General features: G+C 38.5%; 1 protein-coding gene across 2 annotated transcripts in view; it reads right to left on the reverse strand.

The window, feature by feature from the left end:
* Positions 1-5,425: 5,425 nt before the first annotated feature.
* RGS7BP (regulator of G-protein signaling 7 binding protein) overlaps positions 5,426-19,291 on the reverse strand; it is a 79,940-nt gene continuing 66,074 nt past the window's right edge. For both annotated transcript variants that reach the window (XM_010580536.1, XM_010580535.1), the window contains exons 4-6: positions 12,243-12,390; positions 8,626-8,696; positions 5,426-6,112 (exon numbers count right to left, since the gene is read on the reverse strand). In XM_010580536.1, the coding sequence (XP_010578838.1) occupies positions 6,021-6,112; positions 8,626-8,696; positions 12,243-12,390 (311 nt within the window). In that variant the 3' untranslated portion in view covers positions 5,426-6,020. The remainder of the gene's footprint in view (positions 6,113-8,625; positions 8,697-12,242; positions 12,391-19,291) is intronic.

Raw genomic sequence — 19,291 nt, forward strand, 5'->3', positions numbered from 1 at the left:
TGCAAAGTGTTTCTGGAGTATATGTCCTTACAAATGACATGTAAATACATTTAGACTCGATTGTACCTCCATTTATAGAATACTGATATAAAAGCTATTATAGTTCTATGTCTAGAGATACCTGCCAAGTTGGATGAAAAATATGTTGTATATGGAATTCCTTGTCAAAATTTGCAGAACATCACTAGGCTCTTCTAAATCATTGAAGTATTTATCTCTTGCTGACTACTGCTTGTTTCTGGCACTGTGAGAAAGCAAAAGAACTATTTCTTTAAAGTATTATTAAAATTATTTGGATCTCATCAAAGCATCACAACTTTTTCTCTTTTTTTCCTCCTTTCAGTATGCACTTTTCTACTATATTGCCACTAAGTTCAAAGCCTTGACCCTTTTATGTTCATGATACTTGTTCGTGTGTGTGGAGAAGCTAGTGCCACGTTGCAGGTTGAATTTTCCTTGCTTGCATATTAACACATTAGCCCCAGGGTTTAAATAAGCATGATGTAGGTGCTTGTATTGGGTTTATGTGGCAATGTCTTGGTAGCAGGAGAGTTACAGGGGTGGCTTTTGTGAGAAGATGTCAGAAGCTGCACCCATGTTGGACAGAGCCAGTTCCAGATGGCTCCAAGGCAGACCCACTGCTGGCCAAAGCTGAGCCCATCAGTGATGGTGGTATCCTCTGGGATAACAGATTTAAGAAAGGGTGAAAACTGCTGTGCGACAGCGGCTGGGAGGGAGGAGTGAGAATATGTGAGAGGAACAACCCTGGAGACACCCAGGTCAGTGAAGAAGGAGGGGGAGGAGATGCTCCAGGCGCCGGAGCAGAGATTCCCCTGCAGCCCATGGTGAAGACCATGGTGAGGCAGACTGTCCCCCTGCAGCCCAGGGAGGTCCACCGTGGAGCAGATATCCACCTGCAGCCCATGGAGCACCCCACGCTAGAGCAGGTGGATGCCCAAAGGAGGCGGTGATCCCATGGGAAGCCCACGCTGGAGCAGGCTCCTAGCAGGGCCTGTGGACCTGTGGAGAGAGGAGCCCACGCTGGAGCAGGTTTGCTGGCAGGACTTGTGACCCCACGGGGGACCCCACACTAGAGCAGTCTGTGCCTGAAGGACTGCAGCCTGTGGAAGGGTCCCACGCTGGAGCAGTTGGTGAAGAATTGCAGCCCGTGGGAAGGACACACCTTGGAGAAGTTCATGGAGGACTGTCTCCCGTGGGAGGGACCCCACGCGGGAGCAGGGGAAGCATGTGAGGGGCAAGGAGCAGCAGAGATGTGTGATGAACTGACAGCAACCCGTGTTCCTTATCCCCCTGTGCTACCTGGGGGGAGGAGGTAGAGAAATTGCGACAGAAGTTGAGCCCAGGAAGAAGGAAGGGCAGGGGGTGAAAGGTGTTTTTAGATTTGTTCTTATTTCTTATTAGCCTGCTCCATGTTAATTGGCAATAAATTAAATTAATTTCCCCAAGTCAAGATTGTTTTGCCCGTGATGGCAGTTGAATCGTTGAGTGATTTCCCTGTCCATAGCTCAACCCACGAGCTTTCATTGTATTTTCTCTCCCCTGTCCAGTTGAGGAGGGGGAGTGATAGAGCAGCTTGGTGGGCACCTGGCGGCCAGCCAAGGTCAGCCCACCACAGTGCTTAACAAAAAAGTTCCATTAAGATTGTTGTTGTGTTCTCTAATAGTTTTGTCATGTCTTTATTTTCATTTAATTTACTGTATTCCCACTGATTTTCTGTCTTTACAACTATGGAGTCTCTGCATCTGCTTCAAACAAAATAAATTTTGGGCTATGTAATAAACACCTCTTATAGTAGTCCTAGCATCACTGCAGTCTAGACAGCTCTTCAACCTCTTGAAAGTCCTTTGATTTACAGTTAAGTATTTACCTTATATTGAAAAATTAGTGTCTTTATATTGTATCTCATCCCAAGTAAGCCTGCTATGGGATGAATATTTAATAGGTCACAGGGACAACCTTTTATGTATTGCGTAAGTTATGCAGATTTGGTATGCTTTCACATATGCAGCCAGCAATATGTATTTACTGTCTCTTTCTATATGCTTGTATTTTGCTTCTGCTCTGAAAACATTACACTTTACACTGTACACAGATAACTGACTTTTTAGACAGGTATTTTTTTATGACATGAAATATCTGTGAAAAGAAGAAAGGTACTACAAGTGAACGGTGGTTATAAAGCATTTGATTTTTCTCTGAAAAACTGAAGGTGCACAGTTTTAGTAAAGAGTTGGTGGAACCTGACATATTCAGTGGGAACAGAAATTTTGCTTCTTGTTTCTTACCCTGCAAGAGTTGTTGTGCCTTTAACCTATAGCATTTGCAACTAAAATGTTTAAACCCCATTAAGGATTTAGAAAGCAAGTACTGTTTTCTACCATATTTTCCCTAAATCGCTTGCTTCCATGCATTCAGGCATTTATCAATGTACAGTTGTCTTTTTTTGTAACACTTGGAAAACAAACAAATAAAAGAATGGTTCTAAATCATCTGTAAGAAGTGATTTGTCTATCGTTTTGTTGTGGGAACTTTTTAACTTTGATCTGACATTGCCCTATTCCATTAAACTAAAATGTAGTAATATCATTAACATTTATCCTTCTTGGACCTACATGATGTTCTTAAAAAAAAGTAAGGGGCTTAAAAAAAAGTTTATTTTGTTTCCTTTTGAATTTTAGTGAAAGATAATCCTCTGCATTCCTAACTAAGCCAATTTATCCCTTAACACCTCTTCAATTCAGATACTTACCAGGCCTTGGTTCATGGCCACTATCTATTAAAAGATAACTGGAGGACACTCCATTCACCCTCAATCGTCAGTATTCCTTAAGTGGCCATAAAGCTTGGGAATTAAAGCATGTGTCCATTAAAATTAGTAAAATGTATAATAAATACAAGGTGTTTGAGAGAAGCTGCAGGATTGGTTAAAAGTATGGAAAGGCTTCAAAATGAGCAAAGACTGAAATTTTAGTAGTCTTTAGTTCAGGAAGAAGAGACACAACCGAAGTTTCCAGAATAACAAAAGGTGCAGGATGTGCATATTATGGTACACCTTAGAGTGGTGCAAACAAAAAGGACTTTAAAGGCAACATATGTAAATCTGTTTCCATCACAGAATGTGCTAAAGTTGTGCAACTCATTGTGATATGACTGATGTCAAGACCTTTGCATAATTAATTAACATGTATATCTTTTTCTCATTAATGAATATTCCATTGGGATAGATGTGGTAAAAATAGAGAGATATGAGCTGTCGTGTAACTTGGCATGTTAACTTCCATGTGATAATGTGTGGGCAGGTACTACACTAGATGATACACTTACTGCTTTATCTGCTCGTCTTCCTTTGAAAGTAGTTGTTAAAAAAAAGATATCACACTGACCTCATACAGCAATTTTTGTGTGTGTACCAACATAACAAGATTTAAAAAGAATTAACTCAGTTTGCTTGTGTGAAATTTTCTTTCTCCCTTTCTCTCTCGTAGCATCACTGCATATTCAGGTTTGTGTTCATACACTGTTTTTTTTAGAATTAATGTCTACAGGATTAATAAAATAGTATCAGTCTGTCTTTTTAGCTTATGATGAACCAAAATTAGTTGGTTAATTGTAATTACAGATCATCTTCTCAGACAGTATTTTTTAATAGTCATTAGACATCAGGAGTTGTTTTCCCAAAGTTTTAACAGTTGCAAAACCTATTGTATCTGTGGGCATGGAGTCCTAGAGCAAGTCTATTGGTTTGTGGACTTTTAATGAAAATATGTCAGTGCTGCCACCTTTTGGACATTCCTTAAGTACTTACTACGGAAAACTAGGACCTGATTAACGAGGACATTATTCATGTGGGATGTGGGGAAAACGTCAGAGAATTAACTTTGAAAAAAACGTCCTGCTGTGGACTTTAATTCCCTTCTTAAAAATGCATTCGTGCTCACAAGTACACAGCTTTGTGAGTGTGTACCGATCTCCCTGTGTTAAATGCCGTGTACACTGAAGAATAGTTTATGACCTAAAATCTTAAAACACATTGCAGTTACCTTTTTCTGTGCTATTTAATGAATTTAGTTATGCATCCCTCAGATAGAATTCATTTTGCTTATGGAAACACACAGTTTCCATCAGGGCCTTTTAGATTTATTTGTCCTCATTGCATTTGAAGTATTTATTTGGGGGCCTGATTATTCAAAAATGTATTTTCTGTCTGGGAGATTGAAAGGTAAAAGGTGAGTAGATCAGTCCAACCTGGGAAAACCCAAAACACTCTGCTTTATCTGAATTAAAAGAAAAATATCAATCCAGAGAAATGCTGGAAGCTGTTACATGAATGCCTAAAACAAAAGTGGTGTGGCTCTTCAGGAAGAAAAATTCCTGCCTTCCCTTCTTGGGAATTAGATCTGAATTTTTGGTCCTTGCTATAGAAGGTACACTAATATTTCTGACAATGTGGGTGTTTCCTTCCTTTCTCAGCAAACAGCATTCCAGGAAAAAAACTTGGTGGAACAATCAGTCAGATCAAACTTTGCAGCTGCCAGATACAGTTCAGTGAATAGCTATCCCTAACAAACTGCTTAGGGGAGTGTACTAATATCCTACCAAAAAACCACAGAGTATTTAACTATATGGGTCTTTCCTGTGACAAGGAAAACAATAACTCCTTATCCACCACTAGACCCTTACACAGTAAGAAGGAATTTGGCTCCTGTTGACATACTGGGTCATGGTCAAATAGCAGAAGAGCTCATAGTCACCTTCCTCATGTATTACTGACTACAAGGGTACAGTGACCTGCTCTATACAGTAGTTACAGATTGTTATGGGTTTCATAGCATTGCAGTCTAGCACATGTTTACTTCTGGTGTCTTGCCTATCATCCTGAAATATCAGTACAATGAGTCTGACTTATTCATATCTACTGCTGCTACTAGTTGTCATTTTAGCATTTATATATTGATCATAATTTTTTATCTGTCTTTGTAAACATACTTCTTGAAATGGAAAAATTATCAAAACTTTGTGTAGTACTCTGACAACAAAATTAGAAAAAAAAGTCATAGTCTAGCAAAATAATTAGAAACAAGACAACATTTAATTTAAATAAAAAACTTTATTAACAATGTAAAACATTTAATATCTTACAGTCTGAGATAATTCTGGCATGCCCTATAAGAGTTAATACTTAGTGATATGCAGACACCATGCTTTGAATTCTGTTGGAAACAAAATGGGTTGGTGTTGTGTTTTACATTGTTTAATACACCTTTTAATAAATTATTTTTTTTTTTCCAAAAGCCTGTAGAGATACTATCAGCTTAAAAGGAAATCTGTTGCTTCTATGCATTATACAGTATGTAGATACTATGATTTCTCTGTATTTACAAGTACTAAATATTTTCATATATGGTTTGTGTATCATAAATTAAGATATTTTTCTATGAAGCTTTTAAATTGAGATATAGTGGAAGACTAAATATGAATGAGAGCACAAAAAGCAGCTGGAGATTTTGTGCAAATTCTGTTATAATATTGTTTAAATGTTTTAGAACTTCAATGCTTTTGCCATTAAATAGTTTTCTATGCTGAAAGACTGTTAGAATATGATGAAGTATTTTAATATGATACTAATAAGAGTACTGTACTATGCACAAACTTTTTAGCTGCAGTTCAAACAAGAAAAAAAACTTTAAAATTATCTATTAACCATAATTCATGTGTCTTTTTTCTGAGTGGTTGAAAGTAAGCATGCAAAACATACTCTTAAAAGTTTTAAAAACATTCTTAGTTATACTAGATCTATTCCACAGCTGGTTTTTGACCACCATAACTTTAAACTATTAAAACCCTTATTTTGAGAAGAGGGATGGAGCAGAAAAAAAGGAATAGACTAGTGTAGAAAATGTACTTTATAATCAACAGTAGCAATGTTTGTCTTTTCAGTGGTCAAATAATAGTGGTTTAATCAAAGTTAAGATTTTCTTGGTGCTTCTGTGCTTAATCTTCTAACTTGAGACAAGACAACACAGTCCAAAGAATCTTCGCTTCCGTCTTCTTACCAATGGATAAGGAGTCAAGTTTAGGAGGCTGCTATCATCTGTGATGAAAAAACCCACATTTTAATACAAGCATGTACACATGCACACACAGAGAAGAGTTTTTATCATTTATGTGTCCTAACAGCACCTACATGATCAAGTAACAGATCCCATTGTTCTAGGCATAGAGTAAATAATAACATGAATTTTGTATCTAAGAGTCTTACAATGACAATTATCATGATCTCCATGATAATACAACAGAAATTTTGGCAAGAATACCAGTTCAGTGATGAAACCTCAATTAAATTGCACCTCCAGTACTGGGAGACCTAAGACACAATAATCCTGCATGGATGAATGATGTTAGGGTCCCAAATAAAACCTAAAGTAGCTTGAGATCTTGCAGACATGCAAGTTTGAAATGTCGATCCTAAGGTTAAATTCTGTCTTAATTTAAACTTTAAAAAAAACCCCATTATTGGGTGGCCATTTGTGCACATCGGGGAATTTCCATTTAAAACTGCAACACTGGAACATCTTGGCACATCAAGAGAAAAAGCACTTATCTGGCAAAGTTAGCACAATATGCTCACCCTGTTTCTGGTTAGCTTTCTACCTTTTATTTATTTCCTTTTAAATTCATATTAAATGTATATAGTAGTGCCTATACTTATATTAACTCATGCACTGTCAGTGAGATATCTTGCAAAATCTTTAGAATTCACTTTGAATTTGAGCCATCTTCAGGCATGGTTTCAGGCTAAGAGCTATGCCTCATTATGTTCCTATTCTGGTTACATCAGGGTCCTAGTTTTGATTGTAGGCTTTAGACACTACTGTAAAACAAACACTTAACTATAAAGGTAAGACATCACTTAATATTGTGACTCAAGCTTATGAGCCACATCAACTCAATTTCCTATCATAGTAACCTTCCTGCTGTCACTTAGGAGAATTCCATACAAAAAAACAGGTCTGTGAGCCACCAGTAACATTATGTAAAGCTTTTGTGGGCCTGCAATCTTAACTCTGTTCTGGCTGTCACTGAAGCCACTGAAATCAACAGCAAAACACTCATTTACTGAAACCAGGATCAGGTCTTGTAAAGATCAACTTATTCAATGACATTTATTCATCTCATAATCATTCTCTTAAACAGTGCTTGTAAGTCATATACAGTCCAGACCATATTAATTACCTGTAATGTTGTTTCTTTGTTCTATTTACTTATACTGTTATCTATCTATAATTAATTAAAGGTCTTGGAATACTTCAAAAATTTTAAGTAAGTGCTGTATGAATAATGAGTATGACTGTCCATTCCTGAGGCATCCATTCTCAGAAGTCATCTGTAAACTATGATCACAGCTGGAGTCTGTGGGAGCTGCAAAAACACCATTTGTGATTACCTGATCCTCGGGCACGTCTCAGCTTTTAAACTCCAGCTGACACGTTTCCCATCCTGCTGCACAGGTGATCAGTGATTTTCTCACCAGTGTTGAAGGGCAGTGTAGACACCAGACAGCAGGAAAGAATTCTGTATGCCTTCATCTCTGTTCTGAGTTCAAGTTTCTATGTGCTTTATATCCCCCAAATTTGTCTTTTCTTTCCTTATTTCCACAACGCTTCTTTCTTCTAGGCTAGGCATAGTTTTCATGGCATTTTTCCAGTTTTTACAATGGCACATCTGTATCATGTATCATAAGCAATTCCCTTTCTCCTTTCACATAATTTTGCATCAAGCAAACCCTGCCATAAACTCTTAAATTGTATAATGAATTCACCCATTCTATATTCATCTCTTACCATACTACGATGAATGCTAGAATGCTTAGTTACGTGGGACAAGATTTGGGACACATTAGGCATACTTCATCAGCTGCCACTGTGCAAAGACTCACAGCATTTAAGAAATACACATAGTCAAGAAGAAATCAAAAAGGAAAATTATTATCTTTTTGATGTTGTTCGCATGAAGGAAGAGAGTCCCTGTAGATGTGGAATATTTAACACTGCTGGGCCACAAAATGAAGGCCTATTGTTAAATACATGCATAGGATGGAGAACCTGCACCCCCATACATTTGTATGGGGTGCCTTATAGCTGGCTACTGGGAAAAGCAGGCTGTTAGCAGATTCAAGGCAAGTATCCTTTCTGCATAGAGTCGGTGTCATGTCACAGAAGCTACAAGCCTTGTAGGGGTAAAGCAAACCCCATCACTCAGTAGGATCCTTGTCAGTCTCTGCAATTTAAACCTTTATTACCTTTGAAAAAGAAAGCCCCCTGACACAGGGAATGAGTTGTGCTGCTGCCTTCATGTCACCAGGGAAAGTCTATTATTTTATCTATAGATATCATATCTATAAAATTCCAGAATGCCTCATGTGAAATGCAAGAGGCCAAAGTTCACGTACTCAATTCTGGCTCACTGAATCAGTAGGGAAGAGACTTCACCTAGATTTTTCTTTTTGTAATGTCTAGAAAAAAACCCTAGATTTTTTTGATCTAATGGAAGGCAAACCCTTTAATTATCTTCATTTTCCTCACATGAAGAAAATAGAAAACATACCTTGATTTTTCAGTGGTAAGGGCATAGTCTCCCTGAGTTTACTTAAAAGGTTTTTCATTTCTCTCATATCTCTGTGGAAAAAAAAGTTGAAAGAGATACAATAGAACAGCAGTTGAATTCTATGGGCAATGGCTTACAGTATAGCTTTATGGTTGACAAGAAGCTCAAGATGACCAGGCAATGTGCATTTGCAGCCCAGAAAGCCAACTGTATCCTGGGCTGCACCAAAAGAAACATCATAAGCAGGTTGAGAGAGGTGATTCTGCCCCTCTACTCCGCTCTGGTGAGACCCCCACCTGGAGTACTGCATCCAGCTCTGGGGCCCCCAAAATAAGAAAGACACGGACCTGCTTGAGTGGATCCAGAGGAGGGCCACAAAGATCATCAGGGGGCTGGAGAACCTTCCCTACGAAGAAAGGCTGAGAGAGTTGGGGTTGTTCAGTGTGGAGAAAGGAAGGCTCCAGGGAGACGTTATAGCAGCCTTTCAGTACCTAAAGGGGCTTCAAAGAAAGCCAAGAGGGACTTTTTACAAGGGCATCTACCAAGAGGACATGGGGTAATGGTTTTAAACTGAAAGAGGGTAGATTTAGATAAGATATAAGGAAGAAGTTCTTCACTGTGAGGGTGGTGAGGCACTGGAAGAGGTTGCCAAAGAGGCTGTGGATGTCCCATCCCTGGAAGTGTTCAAGGCCAGGCTGGATGGGGCTTTAAGCAACCTGGTCCAGTGGAAGGTGTCCCTGCCCATGGCAGGGGGGTTGGAACTAGATGATCTTTAAGGTCCCTTTCAACTGAAACCATTCTATAATTCTAAAAGTTTTTAACTTCTTAAATTAGCAAATATGGCAGTCATCATTAAGGTGGGCCAGAAGGAGGATCCAGGGAACTACAGGCCTGTCAGTCTGACCTTGGTGCTGGGGAAGTTTATGGAGCAGATCATCTTGAGTGCCATCATGCGACATGTACAGGACAACCAGGTGATTGACCCAGTCAGCATGGTTTTATGAAAGGCAGGTCCTGCTTGACCAACCTGATCTCCTTCTATGACAAGATGACCCACTTAATGGATGAGGGAAAGGCTGTGGATGTTGTTTACCTGGACTTTAGTAAAGCCTTTGTCATGTTTCCCACAGCATTCTCCTGGAGAAACTGGCTGCTCATGCCTTAGACAGGTATACTCTTCACTTGGTAAAAAACTGGCTGGATAGCTGACCCCAAAGAGTGGTGGTGAATGAAGTTAAATCCAGTTGGTGGCCAGTCACTAGTGGTGGTCCCCAGGACTTAGTATTGGGGCCAGTTCTGTTTAGTATCTTTATCAATGATCTGGACAAGTGGATCGAGTGCACCCTCAGTAAGTTCGCAGATGACACCAAGCTGGGCGGGAGCATTGATCTGCTTGACAGTATAAAGGTTCTACAGAGGGATCTGGACAGGCTGGATCGATGGGCTGAGGTCAACTGTATGAGGTTCAGCAAGGCCAGGTGCTGGGTCCTGCACTTGGGCCACAGCAACCCCATGCAGTGCTACAGGCTGGGGGAAGAGTGGCTGGAAAACTGCCTGGTGGAAAAGGACCTGGGGGTGTTGGTCGACAGCCGGCTGAATATGAGCCAGCAGTGTGCCCAGGAAGGTCAACAGCATCCCGGCCTGTATCAGAAATAGTGTGGCCTGCAGGAGCAGGGAATTGATTGTTCCCCTGTACTGGGCACTGGTGAGGTTGCACCTCGAGTACTGTGTTCAGTTTTGGGCCCCTCACTACAGAAAAGACACTGAGGTGCCGGAGCACATCCAAAGAAGGGCAATGAAACTGTTGGGTCTAGAGAACAAGTCCTGTGAGGAGTGGCTGAGGGAACTGGGGTTGTTTAGCCTGGAGAAAAGGAGGCTGAGGGGAGACCTTATCGCTCTCTACAACTACCTGAAAGGAGGTTGTAACGAGGTGGGTGTTGGTCTTTTCTCCCAAATAACAATAGGGAGTGATAGGACAAGAGGAAATGGCCTCAAGTTGTTGCAGGGGACATTTAGATTGGCTGTTAAGAAAAATTCCTCCACTGAAGGGGTTGTCAGGTATTGGACCAGGCTACTCAGGGAAGTGTTTGAGTGACCATCCCTGGAGGTATTTAAAAGATATGTAGATGTAGCATCTAGGGACATGGTTTTGTGGTGGACTTGGCAGTGCTAGGTTAACAGTTGGACTCGATGATCTTAAAGGTCTTTTCCAACATAAACGATTCTATGTTTCTATGACTTCATATGCTGAAATAATGGAGCAATAAATACAAAAACTTATTGGGCAAGCATTTCATTCCCATACATGTATCAGAAGATGCATACCAAAATAAATGGCAGTAGATTTAATAAGGGAGTACTTTTAAGCCAGTCTGATAGTAACTAGTTGCATCTGGTCCAACTTTGTGATCTATCCTGGCTCTGGAGTATCCCATATTAAATGAGTTGGTGGGCACAATGTGATCCTAGTGGCAAAATACACAGTATGCCTTAAAATTAGCACAAGCTAGTACTAATGTCAACTTAGTACCCCTTATCAGCATTTTGTAGCTTGTGCCATGAATGCGTTTCGTTGTTCAGAAGGAAATTATAATACATGTAGCTAATCCATGACACTTAAGCTCCCTGCACATTGAGTGAAAATTTTAGAATCAGGGCTATCATTCTCACCCCTCTTAGGAGGACTCTGGCATGAAATTTTCTGAAAGACAGAAGGTGGAAAATATGACAACAAAGTATCAACTCACAAAGCAAGTTACATTTGGATATGTTTTGAGAGAGGCCAGAAGTTGCAAAAAGGTTCCTGTTTTACAGATAGATGACAGACGAGCAACTTTGCCTGCAGCCTTCTAATGTCTTAAGGCTTTCAGGATTTAAAAACAATGTGATCTTGCCTCATTCATCTACATATAAAATGGTTCTTAGAAATGAAGCAGCATGACTAATAAGACATTGATCAGTTTTATTCTCCAAGTTACTTTCTCAGTAGAACAGAGCTTCATTTTACATAAACAAACATGATAACCATTAAAATATCATCAGCAGCTTAATATACAAAGCCATCAAAATAGGTATTTTTTGCAAAGAAACGTTGGCCATCAGGATTACTCTCTACTAAAGGGTCTCATTTTTTGTCTTTCAACTGCATAGTTAAGAGGGTAAGAGAAGTCTACTTTGACAAACCTATGGATGATGTTCCCCTCCCAAGGCTTCCACATTCATAAGTATGGGCAGAAACAACTGAAATGAACTAGATTCTGTGCTTTCCATTTATAAATGCAGAACTGCAGGCCAGCAGATTTCAGGTAGAAAATCAGAAACCACTCAAGAGGAGAAAAAAGCTGCCTGTTTTAGAGAACCTGGCCCACTAGCAACATCATTTCCCACCCTTTGTTTTGACAATTACCCTCTGGTAATTAGCCTAATTAAGGATGTCACTTGTCTCTGCCCTTCTTTTACGAGTTGCTCTCAGATATGTTAAATGTAACAGAAAAGTTAACAGGTTATTTAATTTACTAATACCTTTTATAGTGGCAACACCGGCTGCCTAATTGGAAAAGACTAAATAAACCCCAGACAGAAGTTTGTTTTGTTTAGGAATGAAGTGCTACACATACCTTTCAGTGTTTTCCATGTCTGTGGAAACCTGCCATAAATGCTGTTGAATATCTGTTGGTGATGATGATGTGTCTTCTAAAATAGGTACTTCGGAACTCTCCTCCACTTTAGTATCTAGGATCTTGGGTGGGGCACAAGGTTCTTTTCCTTTAAAATATTTCAACAAAACATATATCTGTATTACTTATTAATTAAATGTATACTCGGATATATAATTGATCTTGATATAATTCATGTTGCACAGTATAAATGAAGAGATTGAGTGGTGAATGCAAACTCTGAGTAAGAACTGTTCAGAAAGAGAGCAGACCACACCAATCTGCTAATCAAGAGTGCTGCTATATGTTACTCCTACCAAACAAAACTAAGAGAAGTCCCATGCAGGCATGTGTGGAGCTTAGAATTTTACATAGCATTATGAAGGGTTTCAGTTAAATTCCAGTGGCTCACATGTGACACAAAATAAGAGCCAGAGGACAAAACAGAACAAAATAAGTAAGGAAACTACAGCACACATTCTGAAAGCAACTTGAAAAACTTTGACAAAAAGAACATTGCAATTCGTGTCTCTTAGTATCGCAGCAATACTGAGGGAAAACAAAAGACAAAAATGTGCAGTTTTGTACTTGGTGATTTTAAAAGCAATACATAGCTGCCACCACTCACAGCCCAACACGCATTATATTCTGAATTTCCATGTTTACACTTGCCTAATTCATGCTCACTATATGAAAATGAAATGCAGTGTTGGAATTGAATGGGGGCTTCATGACAGATCTGCCAGGGCTTTTGTCAGGGAGAGAACGGGATAAAGGATGTGGACCATGATAGTGGAGCATGCAAGAGAGTTGAGTACTGGTGGGATTTTTTGGTATCCTTGCAAACCTCTTGTGGACTGTCTGATGGTCCTCCTTTTCTGTAGTGGCAAGCACAGTCCTGGCACCAAGTACATTTAAATGAGAACATTCAAATTGGAGTGCCTCCCAGATATTTTACTGAGAAGTTAAAGTTTTTCCCCCTCAGTTCTCTCATGAAATGGAGTAAACAATCTCAGAATGAAACAAATAAAACTTTCTAAAAATAGATTAAAAAATGTCAATTTTAAACCAGTGGTGTGAGGAGTTGAGTAGGAAATACTTTTTCATCTCACAATTTTTGCAATTTGAAAAGTTTTCACATCAGGACAAACCTGAGTAGTTCCTATAAGGTTTGACAAAGAACAGGAATAACAAGAACAGCTAATAGAGTAGTAGTCATTTTGCCCATTTTCCTGGGACACTAGAGGCCAAGGCTGCAGACCATGCTATATTGGTCTTCCACATCACAAATAAGTATTCCTACTATCAGGAATGTAACCTTGTTTTTTTAAAACTAGAAATTCCTGGATCTTAACAAACTCTTTTTGGGCAGGTTCTCTAAACTGTTGTATTCTGGTAAATTATTCTTCTACTGAAAAAAAGTATTCTTGGCTACTTGTCAGAATGTCAAACTAGACATTACTTACCACAGAAGATAATAATAAGTTTAATGTTTTCATTACTTTTAAAAGTCAGCAGGAAACCCTTTTCTCTGCTTCCCTCCCAACTAAGTCATCTAACTATGATTCCAAGAGATTGCATGACCTGACATAACAAGTTTACCATCTATAAAAGAATGATGTCCTGTGTCCTTTCTCTGCTGCTTCTTTTGGCATCCACTGCTAACTTGTGCTTTGCCAGATGCCTCTGTGAACCACTTTAACCCATCAAATAGTACAAGATTACCTCAGTAAAAGGAAAAATAAAATGTGAAGTTTTATGATGTTGCAGTGATTTGTCAGGTCAGTAAAGAACCTTACATGTTTGAGAGCAAGCGCCAGAGGAAGAGAATGATCATATGGCTAGAAGCAGTGGAAGGGAGGAAGAAGTGAAGGCATGATAAGGGTGGGGAGATAGAGAGGAAGGGATCAAGATCATTCTGGTGGTAACAAGCTATTACCCTGACTCAGTTGCTTGTGGTACACCAGTCTAAGCCTACTTCCCAGACTATATGTTTTACTCTGTATCACCCTGTAGGTATAGCTTTCAAATTTTTCTAGTTCTTAACTGCAGCTTATGCTGTTATTTTAAGGTAGTTCATATTGCACAATTTAAATTGTTCACTTGTGCAAGCTTCATTATTCATTATTTTTCCCATTACAAGAAGCCCATAACACAACATACTGTTACCAATATGTCACTTAAAGCTTCTTTGTAAAAGATGGTTGCCCCAGGGAAACCATCTAATTTGCCACCGATACCACAAGGTGTTACTGCTGGAACTGGGTATTAGCTAATTCTCCCATTATTTTGAAGTGTTATGTTGGAGATGTGACCTGACTTTTGGTGACATGCTGTCAAGAACAACCCTGTCTGTAGATGCATCCTTCAGAGATTTGGAAGGTGTTTCAATGGAAACAATAACAATACTAGATGAAATAACAGTAAAGGTTCTTTTTCACAACTTGAGAACAGAAGCACTGTAATGTTCTTTTTGTTAGCACAAACGCAAGCTCTTGCAGATTTAGCAGAATGAACGGCACAGATTTCTTTTCAACTGAGAAGAGCTCTTTACCAGTAATTCTGTTATATTGTGAACAATTCATGAAGCCTTTCTTGTATTTCAGAGCATCTGCTCAATCACTCAAAAACAGTTAAAGAGTCAGCTAATAATAAAGGCTTTGCTTGAATAATGTATATGACTCAGGCTTAACATTTCTACTACATAGCACAGCCTGTAGAGAAACAAAAGCTCTTTAATCTTCTCATCCTTCTAGTGATGGTAAGGGTATCTTTTGTATTATATGTTCTTAAAATAGGGATATGCACCCTAAATTTTACTTTCAATTTAGTCAGTGGAAAGACTTTCATTAATTCCAGTTGGAGTTTGATCATGCACACAGTGTTGCCAGAGGTATCCACATACACTTGCTGTTCTTGCCAGTTGACTAGACAGAAGCTCTTTTTTTACTGTGCAATTTTAGTATAAGGTGTGATATATTCTTTGTCTTCTAGCCTCTAATTCAGCTTATTTTTTTTTACTTTAAGAAGCAGAAAATGCCTTTGGTATGAAATTAAATTCACTGAATTAAATAATGCTGAAGATCAAACTTGAGTGAGGATAAAAAAGAGGGTAGAAAATGATCAGTTCAGTAAGGTTACACACATCATTTGTGACCACTGTGCTTATGCGTCTCGCCTGTTGCGCTCCCTCCTGCTTCTGTGGTCACCTTTGTGTTTGCACCATGCTACCCTACGCACCTACTCTTAGTCATCACCTACTTCGCAGTGAAACTTACATCATGAAAAAAACATCTACTATAAGTCCCTCAGAGCTAGTTAGATTTCACTGCAGTTGAATTTGAAAGATCTTTGAGGGGAATAACAGAATTTCAAAGCCGAGAGAACCCCTCTCAAGAAGACGGCAGCATTTGCATCACACTTCTAACCTGGCAATTAAGGATGAATACACAAGCTTAGATCACAGCTAAAGTACATGAAAAGGAGAACATAAAAAGGGGAATAGGAAAGAATCATGTAGGAAGTAAAACAGAAATGTGGCAAATATGGCTAACAGCCTGATGAGCTTCATTCCTGACTTACACTTGGGACCTGCAGAACTCAGAGGTTGTCTCACTGGAAATATTATTATTAAGGAAAATGTAATAGGAACAACAAGTCTGTGGCAGAAGTTGTGTTTTCCTCCTTCCATGCCTGTTTTTATTATATTCATTTTGGCCTCTTCACAGTATCCACATGAGAATGGGTGATTCTCTGGATTTTTTAAGTGCTTGTTTCTCCACACCTCTGTGTTTCTCTTCTCTCTCACATCTCATACCTCTTGTGTAAGTAATATGTGAAGTAATTACATATATCTACCATTCTTTAAAAAGAATGCTGAAATTGTAGCACATCCTTTAAACAATCCTTCCTTTCTCCTTCAAAACTCAATAACATGTAATTTAAACAAAGCCAAATAAAATAAAAATCCCTTCACTGACTTGAGGGTTTATTTTTGTAATCTGTAATATAAACTACCACAGGCTTTTAGGTACCATTTTAAGGAAGTATGCTGTTATCACAAAACACATACTGGAAAAACAACAATTATGCTATGAACTTCTTGTATGGTACATGACACACACTCATCTGAGATTTGGTATCTTCTGATGTACCAACAATGCAGGAGTGAGTTCAGTCTGATTTAACATCACAAAAGCCTAATGTTTTCTGTCCATAGTATGCACACATAATTTTCCTGTAAGAATTCTTCTCTTTTTTACCTAAGTATTCAGGTACCTACCACTTTGGTTAGTGTTGGTATCATTTTGCCCTCAGCTATGTTTATACAAATCATATGGGGCCCACAGATCTCAATTACAGTGACAGAAATGTAATTTTTTCTTCAGGGCTTCCAAATAGGCGTGTAGTAAGAATAAACAATATGTAGGTTATAAGCATTAAAGTATTTTGCATCTTATTCTGAGAAATTATTCATGTATAAACATAAATTTAGAAAAAAAGACACAGGAAAATATAAGACTTTGAGACCATTTCATACAAGAAACTGTATAAGTCTGTGAATCTAAGGTATCCTGGACTAATTTTTTCCATAGATATTCAAATTCTATTAAAATGACTAGAGCTATGTGCAAATAACTGACAGCAGGAATTACCTCTCCATGTATGTATGCTTCTTTTTCAACAAGTTACAAACAATATAGCAGGTTGAACTGATTCTGGAACATAAGAATAATATATTCTTATAACTATTCATGAGCAGTGGCTTATTTTATTCAAACTCAGCATAAATGGCTACCAGTTTCAAACCTTGTACTTTGACAAAGTAGCTTTAACTTTTTACAGTGTATTTTGAACTCTGGAAAACACCTCCAGTTCATTTTAACTGTCCCCTTTTGCCTTTGATTTGTTATATAGGCTTACTCCCTTAATTATTAAAATGAGTGCCATGCTCAAATGCTGCATAGCTAGCTAATACAATGATTGCAATCTGCAACTTAAGGTTTTAAAAAATATTTTCTAATATATGTAATTATATAACCAAACAAGTCAATTATATTTGTAGATGATCCCCAGAAATGAATGGTTTCTATGTAAACATGTATAGACATTAAACTTCGGTAATGTGCACTTCCACGGTCACAAGCTGTAATGATCCAATGATAATAATAGTATTTTACAGTTCCTAACAGTGAAAGGAATATATTATTCTTGTGGATATATGAATCAGGAAAGCTCTTTTATCTGTTATATTTACATATTAAAAATGCAATGAAGTTCTTTATAAAGTATGAATGAGAACCTTTGACCCCAAAATATTTGTGGCTGCATACAGCAATGTATGCTGAAGTGTACTTAAGAACTCTGAGGCAGTTCTGGGTTTTCTCAATGTGGGACCGTGACAACCTCAGTATTAATTTGGAAAAAGGATCCAAATCCAGCAGCTTCCAGCAGCTTCCATGGACAGATATTATGTCAACTACTTCTTCTAAGACCTTGCTAGCTAAGCCAGGATGTTTCTTTAACCAAAGGAATAGTCAATGTTGGGAACATGCAATGTCGATAAAGTAGACATACAACATTTAAAGGAATTAGAGCTGAATTTTGTAAACACTTCCACTTTGTAAACACAGTACCTAAGCTCTTTCAGAATATCTTACTTTCCATGAAACTCTAATTCAAATTTTAAAAAGTATTACTAGGTTTAAGAACTGTGTTTGACGCTGCTCCCTAAGGCACAAAGCTATATAATTCAAATGATGGAATGGAACAAATAAAGCAAAACCATGACGGGGGAGAAGCTGCAGGTCCTGGGTGAGTGAACTCATCTGTTGCTTGACAAAGTCTGGGAAAGATGATTCTATCCAGAGAAGTTCTGCCAGAGTGTGATAATGATGCAGAAGAAAACTAGGTGAACAAATGCAGTAAGAAGTTTCAGCAGATTTCCTAGAAAAGCTGGAACATGAGCTACCATCTGCCATACTTGCCATCCCCCCAATAGGTAGTTGCTATAGTCACCCCCAATAGGTATTTGCTATGACAGAAGGGACAGCAAAATCCTTAAAGACATCATGTTAGGGACTGCAGGAAGGCACAGGAGAGTTTCTCCCAGTGCGGCCCTGAAAACTGGACTCCATACATACCCAAAATTTTCATGTGATCCTATCGAAGTTGCTTAAACCCAGATCCTCAAAATAGTTATTGACAAAGTATTTCTAATTGTCTGGTTGCTCAGCCCAGAGACTCTTTGCACTCAGCTGCAAATGAAACTAGTGGAAAATTACTCTACAAACACATACAGCACTGGATAAAGTATGTTGCAATCTCAGATTCTAGATTAGCAATCTTTAGCTTAATCTCTCTTTGTTCCTTCTTTACAGTGGCAAAAATTGCTACTACCCGGCTACTCAAGGCAGTTCTGAAGACACTTCCATCACTGTATGAGTTACTGAGAAAGGTCTGATGAACAGAAGGATTCTGCCTTTAGAACAGAATTGTGTGCAATAAATACAATGTATGCCACTGAACAATTAGGATAGAAGGAAGACGTATGCCCAAGTAAATATTTACATGTGTATTAGTTAGCCAGGACTCTTGGGATTGTGAAAAGGAGGAGTAATAAAATATATCATCAGGGAACCAAAGACTTAGTAACTACAAAAAGCTTGAATCAAGGCTACTTGGGCATGTTTCATTGTGTCCTTTGCAAATTTCCTGAATGTTGAATTTTGCAATCACAATGTATTTTCAACACTGGGCTTTTGTGGTGTATGTGTCTTAGAAAAAAATTTATTAGAGAGCACTTACCTCAGTTTGCTTACTGTGTAACAGAGCTGGAAATATTTATGGCTTTTGGCCACACCGTGACTGTTACATCTTAAAGAAATAACAGGCTATCTGACTTTTCTAGCAGAGGTTGTATGACAGTAGTAAGTTCATTTAAAGCACTGTAAATATGCAAGAATTTCTGTACAGGAAGCTTGATATATACTATATAGTTTATATAGGAA

This window comes from Haliaeetus leucocephalus, unplaced genomic scaffold (assembly GCF_000737465.1).
Source record: "Haliaeetus leucocephalus isolate CR32 unplaced genomic scaffold, Haliaeetus_leucocephalus-4.0 Scaffold722, whole genome shotgun sequence".
Lineage (NCBI taxonomy): Eukaryota > Metazoa > Chordata > Aves > Accipitriformes > Accipitridae > Haliaeetus > Haliaeetus leucocephalus.